This window comes from Sinocyclocheilus anshuiensis, unplaced genomic scaffold (genome assembly GCF_001515605.1).
Source record: "Sinocyclocheilus anshuiensis isolate Anshui unplaced genomic scaffold, SAMN03320099.WGS_v1.1 scaffold861, whole genome shotgun sequence".
In the NCBI taxonomy this organism is placed as follows: Eukaryota; Metazoa; Chordata; class Actinopteri; order Cypriniformes; family Cyprinidae; genus Sinocyclocheilus; species Sinocyclocheilus anshuiensis.
This window is the reverse complement of record NW_015554217.1, coordinates 81,904-91,887: the sequence shown is the minus strand read 5'-3', so window position 1 is coordinate 91,887 and position 9,984 is coordinate 81,904. Positions and strand designations below refer to the sequence as shown.

Genomic DNA, 9,984 nt, shown 5'->3' with positions numbered 1-9,984 from the left:
TATATATATGCAATTCTTTTAAACTTTATATTCATCAAAGAATCCTGAAAAAAGTATTAGTTTCCACAACTGTTTTCAAAATTGACAATATAAAGAAATATTTTCACATTAGAATGATTTCTGAAGGATCATGTGACACTGAAGACTGGAGTAATGATGCTGAAAATGTAGTTTTCCATCACAGGAATACAGTACATTTTAAAATATATTAAAATAGAAAACCAGTTTTTTAAATTGTAAAGCTAAACTCAGCATAGTACACTTGAAGTACATGCTTCCCTGTAATGCCACTATATAAGCTACTGAGTATATATATATATATATATATATATATATATCTCCATTCATCTCCCCCATTGCCCCTGAGACTGAAGGCCAGACACAGCTTGACTGGATTATTATTTCTCTCCACGCTGGTGGGGTCGGTTTCCTCACATAGTGCTGTCAAGCCCACAGGGAATTCATTACAACGAATCAAGGCTTCTTGGCGGCATGTAAATGCATCTTTTCATGGCCACCCTTTTTCAGAATGCTACAAAAATAAGACATTTTCACATTAATGCTGTCTGGTTTGAGGCAGCACAAATGTGTCAATAACAGTTTGTGATCTGTTTTTCTAACCAACCTGAAGATACATTTGTCTCCGATCTATGAGTAGCATCTGTGTGGCTGGCCACACCATCTCTCCAGATATACCGAAAGGGGTATATGAATAATTCAAACAAATGTGAAATTATTCAAACCATCTCCAAAGCAAAGTGAACCACAAGCACAGTGCATGACAGACCTAACTCTCTGAGCAACAGTCAAGATTTGGATCAGAACTGAAAAACCAAATATGCTCATGCAGGTTGCACAACACAAACAAACATCTGCCCTTTACGGGTCTGAAACAAAGATATCAGAAAGTGCAAAGTTCCCTGTTGAGGGGATATACTGTATATTTCATATTGCATCCTAGGCCTATCAAGTAATGGGTTTAGCAGACACGTCTGCAGTGACCATACTAACTCAGGGTCTGTGTTACAGTATATCAAATGAATTCTAACAAAGTGTTTATTGTGTTATGATGTTTTGCACATTTTTACAGCTACTTCTGTATTTGAAGTTTGGTTTGATTTCAAAGATAACAGCCATAATTATTTATGGTTAGAATTTAAATAAATTAAATGATTTGCTCTTATATTCTTATATAAATTATGAGTTGTTATATACACTACTGTTTAAAGGTTTGATTTAAATAAGATTTTGAATGCATTGTTACTAGACAATATAAAGAAATATTTTCACATTAGAATGATTTCTGAAGGATCATGTGACACTGAAGACTGGAGTAATGATGCTGAAAATGTAGTTTTCCATCACAGGAATACAGTACATTTTAAAATATATTAAAATAGAAAACCAGTTTTTTAAATTGTAAAAATATTTCACAATACTACTGTTTTTACTGTATTTTTGATCAAATAAATGCAGCCTTGGTGAACATAAGAAACTTTCAAAAACATATTAAACATCTTACCGACCCTGAACTTTTGAATAGTAGTGTAGTTAAAAATGCACTTAAATTCAATTTGAGGGGGCAAATAAAGCTTATAATAAACAAGTTAATTTGTGAAACTGGCCAGATTCACATGATTCACTGAGCTGAAAATCACAGATGTACAGCATGAGAACATATGTGCTGGGTGGAGTCTGCTTGGCCTGACTGACTGTCTCTTGGCAGACACATATTGTAAACAAAAGCTTGACTGTGCATACGGGGTGCTAAAAAGTGATTTATTTTCAGTTGTAAGGCTTCATATGGGTTTTTAACATAACACTCCAAAGGCGTAACATTCTCATTACCACGTGGATGATCTGTTGACATAAAAGCTGTCCCTGCTCCCCCTTATACAACTTTCCTCTCCTTCCCTTTCGAAACCGAGGCAACCGCAGCTAATGCCTATACCATGACGTAATGCCAGAATGGAATTTTTGGGCTTTTGTGAGTGTCGTAGCAGGCTTCCAAAACTCTACATCATTCACAGCACGATTTTCAACTAAATAGAAAAAAGACAGCTTTCCGTCCCATCTGCAAGTTTTCCTGCCTCAAAACTCTGCAGTCGTTAAGATATGCATTTAATCTTCAAATGAATTATATTCAAAGCCAGAGATTTAATCTTACATAAAAAGGACTTTCAAGTTGCGATTAAGGCCTAAAAAACATCTAAACAAAGTATAAAGGTCCAAGTCTAAACCTTAAAGCACACAAATTTTGGAGCTCAAAACCTTGCACTCATTGTAAGAACTCAGAGAAGGATAAACAGCGAATGAGAGACAATGAGAGTGAGTTTGACCTACACAGATGCTGACCACAGACATCACTCATCAAATTAAGCCATTCTAAGCAAAAGTGTGTGTGAAGCTAAAAGCCATTGAGCTGACCTCAAACAGAGATGCTAATGGCTCTGCTTTAAATTACATCACCCTGTCGTCCTACCTCTCCAAACACACACCCAGTGACCCAGACACCCCCTACTAGCTGAGCATTTCCTAGACTGCAAGGACAAGCCTTGCAATTTACTCACTGAACACATGGAATGCAGAAAATACTGCACTGGTTAATAAAATGCACATGCATTTTTAGCTCTAGCAAAAAAATATGTTCACATTTTTGTGCATGCAAAGCAAGTGAATGATTTCTTTGCTCATTTATTTCTAAAGACAAATACCATCTCTACATTTTCTCTCCTCAGCCATGTGTCTCAATTATTTAAACAGATGTGGATCCACATCACATCTTGTGGCCATACCCTGACAGTGGACATTATCTCTGCTCTCTTGGTCACGTCATACTCCTGAGTCCAGAGTTATGGGTTTCTGGGTGTGCATGTGCTAGTTTGTGTATGTTTGTTAAAAATCTGTGTATTTGGCGATAGCTGGTCACAGTTTGTGTGTCTGCAGACAAACAGGAATACCCCATATCCCATCCATGCTGACTAAGCAGTCCTGCCCCAACCACGACTGTTTAACATGCACCATTCAGTGCACTGCAACCACCTTCACCATTGCTGTCAGTCTCACTGTACTCCAAATGCATGCTTGTTAACAAAGACATGCTATAGTGTGGTACATGGTCACAAAACCTGGTAGGTTCCATAGATTCAAAATATACTGTAAAAACTGTTTTTCAAATGATTTTTTATAGCAGTGTGATTTAAGTATCATTGAAACACTATTGTAGTTTTGATTTTTATATTTTCAAGTTTCATTTTAATTTTAAAGTTTTAGCAATTTAGTTGTTTTTTTTGTCATTTTTAGGTGTTTTTGTTTATATATGTATGTATATGTGTGTATGTGTGTGCATATATATATATATACACACACACACACACACACACACACACACACACACACACACACACACATACATACAGTTTTAAATTTTATGTGTGTGTGTATATATATATATACACACACACACACACACACACACACACACACACACACACACACATACATACAGTTTTAAATTTTATGTCAGTTTTAGTTTTAATTATTTTAGTACACAAAGTTTAACTAAAATAGAGAAATACCTTGGGAAATTTCTGAAATAAAAAGATTTTTATAATTTATTTCAGTTAACATTTATTTTATTTTAAGTAACAAAATGGTTTTTATGGTTTTAATTGTAGTTTCAGTTTTAGTTAACTATTATAACCCTGATTATTGGCGTACATTTTACAAGAAAATTTTATTTTGTTTTTTCGACTTAAAAATGTCATGTTTAATTCAATACGATACTTGCCCTAATCTTTATCAGTAATTGTTTTTTTGCAACAAACTATCAAATTATTTTATTATTTATAAAACTATATTACATAGGCCTAAAGTATTCTTTTTACTACTTAGAGACAGGCCAGATGCAAAGCATCAAAAAGAAAAACAAGCTGTACAGTGAATAATGCATCAAATACAGTTTTATGTCAACCCTAACTTCAGAAAAGATTATATTCATAAAATTGCATTAAATCAACTAAGCAACAATTAACCTCGGGATCTCAGCAGAGTGAAAACGCATCAAGAAATATATCTAAAGTATGAAAGCCATATTTGTTTACATAAGGTCTCCACATGCAACATGCACAACTACCCATCTAATAAACCATTTCTGGGCCTAGTCTTCTCTTCTGTACCCTCCTCCATGCGCTACCTATGAGGCCTTTTCCCCTTTCCTCAAACAATGACTGCTTTATACTCAAGGCCCGAAGTGCCACCGTGGGAATGTGCTGAGGGGGAGGACATGTTTTTATTCTGCTATTGGCAACCTAACCAGAGGCTGGCGACGCATAGGTTAAAACTGCTACTCACAAGTACTCAAGGCAGTAGGTGTGGACAAATTGTCAATTTAAGGACATTATGGAGTTAATTTGCACATTTTAACAGCCAAATGGTCCAAAAAAAAAAAAACATTTGGCAGCAAGTTCAATGTTCTTATGCAAATTTCCTGGCGTGGTGCAATTAGCATGTCAGTGCCAGATCTGCAACATCCTGATCTATTAAACGTTTACAGTCCCAGCCAGATTGTCATAGCAAAGTCAGAATTACCTCCTCTCATAGGTTCACGAAACGGTCGTCCATAAAATGCATTACTGTCCTGTTGTAAGCAATCTTAAAGATTCCTAAATGCATCTACTTTCGGAAGACCAAATAAAGTGCTTTTGCTTTCGCCTAGAAACACACAGCGTCTCCCTGACATGGCTGCTTCAACACTAACTGCAGTTACTGAAACCACGCCTTCTTTCTTTGCGTGCACATTTGGGCGGCATTATGCAAATATTTCCACATAGTGGAATGAAGCAACTTTTTCGATCCATCCGCTCACACGGTTCAATTGATTCCTGGTTCATAGCGAATCGGTTCTCGGTTCAACGAGTCAGCGAGTTGACACGGGATGCGCTCGGATCTATACAGTGCGATTTTATAGCAACAAATCAGCGTTTGTGAACAGGTGTCCTGATGTTTTATCCTACCCGTCAGATTGTCCTACCAGGGTTTACTGCGCACGCGCACATCAATATTGCGTCCTTTTTCTCATGCTGAACAACAATATTTAATGTATCTGCATTACTGTAAGGGTAGGTTTAGGGTTGGGGTAGGTGTAGACTTTAATAAAACACAATCTAATAGGTAGAAAAAATATTTATTGTTGCTTTCCTGTAGCTGTATCCATTCTAGCTACAACCGCGAATATAACATAGGCTAATTACTGTATTTGCATTACTGTAAGGGTAGGTTTAGGGTTGTGGTAGGTGTAGCTTAGATGTTAATAAACCATCATTTTACAGGTAGCATTTTTCGTTGTCGAAATGTACTACCCACTGTTTTAATGGGAGGTAGCAAAATCTGACAGGGTAGCACAAATCGACAGAACACCGGTTCAACCAATTTTTAAAGAACCAATTCACAAGAATGATCCATTCACGATTGGTTCGAAAAGACGGCAATGTCGTAAAGATGTTACGCATCTCTCTGAATATCACCTTGACGCCGTAATGATGTCTACTGCACAAACATCTGAAAAAGCATGCTCATGTCATGATGACTATAACACAGATGTTCTTGCTGTGTCACCGATGCGCCCCTCCTGAATCACATTACATCACAACAGCAGTCACACTGGCGACCTTCCTAAAGGACCGACAGCAGCAGTAGATGTGCTCATCTACCTTGCAATGCGCAGAACTGTCAGAAACACGCCAGACCTTGAAACAAGCAAAATACACATCCGCGCTACTGTAGGAAATGCTGTTTTGATCCCAAAGCCAATGCTGTAAACAGTCGCATTACTACATTTCTCCGCAGTGCGATTATTCCGTATCAAAACGAGCACTGAACCGTTTTAATATGCGTTATGGACGTATATTTAAGCGCTGCGGTGTGTTTGGTTCGGTGGTTGAGGAGCCCTACCTCGTTCCGGCTTCACCTGGGATGATGATGCTGGAGCGTGCAGACTTTTGCTGCATTGACTCAAAGCTCCGAGGAGCGAGACCACGTGACCCAACTCTGCACCGCTTCTATCTCAGTCATCCAAGTCTACACTGCGCTTTTAAAGTCAGTTGCAGTTTTATGCCATGAAGAGTCGTGCAGGGATAAAATCCCTTACAAGATAAGACTAATAATGTTCTTGAGATGGAATATAATATTTACATCCAGTAAACGTGCTTTCCAGGAATACACTGTAGAAAATGTTACATTTACTGTAAAACTGCTAGTTGTAGGTTGCCAGAACATTATCGTAAAAATACTATGACGTCAATGTGTAGCCTAATTAAATCATATAACGTCCTATTTTAACGACGATTCACCATAAAAAAGTATAGTAAAAAAAAAGAAGAAACACACAAACACAATATTAATTATTTTACTGTAAAATTATATATTGTCTTTTAAAATATGGTAACTTACTATATGGCAACTTAACCAATTAACAATTTTGATTGTAGCAGCTACTTTTAGATTATGTCCCCGTTAAAATTAACATGTAAATATTTTTTGTGTATCTATGCCGCAAAATAACGCTATTAAAAGCTGTGTGGATCTGTCTCAGAGGGGTTTGTGAATAATTACACTTACAGTAATGATATCAAGTGGTCTCTGATTCTGTGGGCGTTGATAACGGATTGCACCGTAGAATAAACTGCTCAAACTGTTATAAAAGTGATTTAACTGACCTGTAATGATGTCTTCAATCACCAACTCTTTCTCCGTCATCATTACAATTTTCAAGTCTCCTTATTCCTGTTACGATCCCACTTAATGTCTAAACTTTTGCGCGGCTCATTAGATTCTTTACAAAAAAGCTCCCTACTTCTCAAAGTGTGCTCCCCACTGTCCCGTTTCTTAACTACGCTTACACCCACCAGATTTCCGGCCCAAAACTCTTTAAGATTAACTCTTTGGTGCTCATTGAAAAGGAAGTATCTCGAGTTTGACCGAGAGTTGTGTTTTTCTCATACCGTCTGACACCCAGAGAAAGGAAGTGTACCGATCCAGACTTTACGTCTGTTGGCTCGCCATCCCGCCCCGCCCTTCGGCTCGACTCATGTGCAAGACTAGGCTAATGAATACAGTAACAGAGTAAACACAGGCCTCTGAGAACTAAAGTGACACGTAATTAATTCTGTATAGCTATTCGATTCTCTGTGTATACTGTGAAGATATTATACAATATAATAAACTAATTGTGTTGTAAATAGAGCAATATTTACACACTCTCAGAAAAACTAAACTGTCACTGGGGCAGTACACTCTTAAAAATAAAGGTGCTTCACGATGCCATAGAAGATCACTGAATCATTTTGTAATCGATTCTTTGAAACGAACCTGTAAAAGAAAGTGATTCACAGACATCAGTACATCAACAATTTACTCTGCGAAGGATTTATCTTTGATGTTATGCACAGTAACGTCACCAGCATGAGACGGAGTTTTGTGTTTTGTGATTTAGAGAGGAATATGAATTGTGATATTGTGTATCTGTACCTCTTGCGCTCCCGGCGCGGGTCTGACGGCCAGCTGCGGTTCTGGAGCGTTTCTGAGCGTCTCTGTGAAAGATGCTCCTGCTTCTGCCTCCAGACCTGCACAAACACACATTCAGTCATACAGCGTCACTGAAGAAACACAGAACCAGTTCAGTTCAGGATCACAGCTCCGCTACACTCTTACAAATAAAGCTGCTTCACAGTGAGGCCACAGAAGAACCTTTTTGTCTGAATGGTTCCATAAAGAGCCTTTAACATCTGAAGAACCTTTCTGTTTCACAAAAGGTTCTTTGTGGCGAAAGAAGGTTCTCCAGGTTATAAAAAGGTAAGAAAGAGATGGTTCTTTAAAGAACCTTTGACTGAATGGTTATTTGTGGAACCAAAAATGGTTCTTCTATGGCATCACTTCAAGAACCTTTTGAAGCACCTTTATTTTTAAGAGTGTACCCTTTCAAAAGGTACTAGAAGAAGGTACTAATATGAGGAGAAATTGCTTTCTTTTTATTGAACATATGGGTGTGATCTCAGCCAGGGTGGAGTTCAGCGTCTCCCTGACATGGCTGCTTCAACACTAACTGCAGTTACTGAAACCACGCCTTCTTTCTTTGCGTGCACATTTGGGCGGCATTATGCAAATATTTCCACATAGTGGAATGAAGCAACTTTTTCGATCCATCCGCTCACACGGTTCAATTGATTCCTGGTTCATAGCGAATCGGTTCTCGGTTCAACGAGTCAGCGAGTTGACACGGGATGCGCTCGGATCTATACAGTGCGATTTTATAGCAACAAATCAGCGTTTGTGAACAGGTGTCCTGATGTTTTATCCTACCCGTCAGATTGTCCTACCAGGGTTTACTGCGCACGCGCACATCAATATTGCGTCCTTTTTCTCATGCTGAACAACAATATTTAATGTATCTGCATTACTGTAAGGGTAGGTTTAGGGTTGGGGTAGGTGTAGACTTTAATAAAACACAATCTAATAGGTAGAAAAAATATTTATTGTTGCTTTCCTGTAGCTGTATCCATTCTAGCTACAACCGCGAATATAACATAGGCTAATTACTGTATTTGCATTACTGTAAGGGTAGGTTTAGGGTTGTGGTAGGTGTAGCTTAGATGTTAATAAACCATCATTTTACAGGTAGCATTTTTCGTTGTCGAAATGTACTACCCACTGTTTTAATGGGAGGTAGCAAAATCTGACAGGGTAGCACAAATCGACAGAACACCGGTTCAACCAATTTTTAAAGAACCAATTCACAAGAATGATCCATTCACGATTGGTTCGAAAAGACGGCAATGTCGTAAAGATGTTACGCATCTCTCTGAATATCACCTTGACGCCGTAATGATGTCTACTGCACAAACATCTGAAAAAGCATGCTCATGTCATGATGACTATAACACAGATGTTCTTGCTGTGTCACCGATGCGCCCCTCCTGAATCACATTACATCACAACAGCAGTCACACTGGCGACCTTCCTAAAGGACCGACAGCAGCAGTAGATGTGCTCATCTACCTTGCAATGCGCAGAACTGTCAGAAACACGCCAGACCTTGAAACAAGCAAAATACACATCCGCGCTACTGTAGGAAATGCTGTTTTGATCCCAAAGCCAATGCTGTAAACAGTCGCATTACTACATTTCTCCGCAGTGCGATTATTCCGTATCAAAACGAGCACTGAACCGTTTTAATATGCGTTATGGACGTATATTTAAGCGCTGCGGTGTGTTTGGTTCGGTGGTTGAGGAGCCCTACCTCGTTCCGGCTTCACCTGGGATGATGATGCTGGAGCGTGCAGACTTTTGCTGCATTGACTCAAAGCTCCGAGGAGCGAGACCACGTGACCCAACTCTGCACCGCTTCTATCTCAGTCATCCAAGTCTACACTGCGCTTTTAAAGTCAGTTGCAGTTTTATGCCATGAAGAGTCGTGCAGGGATAAAATCCCTTACAAGATAAGACTAATAATGTTCTTGAGATGGAATATAATATTTACATCCAGTAAACGTGCTTTCCAGGAATACACTGTAGAAAATGTTACATTTACTGTAAAACTGCTAGTTGTAGGTTGCCAGAACATTATCGTAAAAATACTATGACGTCAATGTGTAGCCTAATTAAATCATATAACGTCCTATTTTAACGACGATTCACCATAAAAAAGTATAGTAAAAAAAAAGAAGAAACACACAAACACAATATTAATTATTTTACTGTAAAATTATATATTGTCTTTTAAAATATGGTAACTTACTATATGGCAACTTAACCAATTAACAATTTTGATTGTAGCAGCTACTTTTAGATTATGTCCCCGTTAAAATTAACATGTAAATATTTTTTGTGTATCTATGCCGCAAAATAACGCTATTAAAAGCTGTGTGGATCTGTCTCAGAGGGGTTTGTGAATAATTACACTTACAGTAATGATATCAAGTGGTCTCT

The 9,984-nt window shown here is 38.1% G+C and overlaps 1 protein-coding gene across 5 annotated transcripts in view; it reads right to left on the bottom strand.

The window, feature by feature from the left end:
* The window catches only part of LOC107671125 (heat shock 70 kDa protein 12A-like), a 36,799-nt gene extending 27,483 nt beyond the window's left edge, over positions 1–9,316 (bottom strand). The window contains exon 1 of one of the 5 annotated variants that reach the window (XM_016463975.1): positions 9,296–9,316. Coding sequence is in view for 1 of the 5 variants with exons in the window: in XM_016463973.1 (XP_016319459.1) it covers positions 6,717–6,759 (43 nt within the window). In the remaining 4 variants the exon portion in view is untranslated. Of the gene's footprint in view, positions 1–5,711; positions 5,741–5,952; positions 6,007–6,716; positions 7,030–9,054; positions 9,086–9,295 lie in introns of those variants that run through there. The other 4 variants (XM_016463976.1, XM_016463973.1, XM_016463974.1 and 1 more) reach the window with 4 other exon arrangements.
* Between the last annotated feature and the right edge of the window lie 668 nt (positions 9,317–9,984).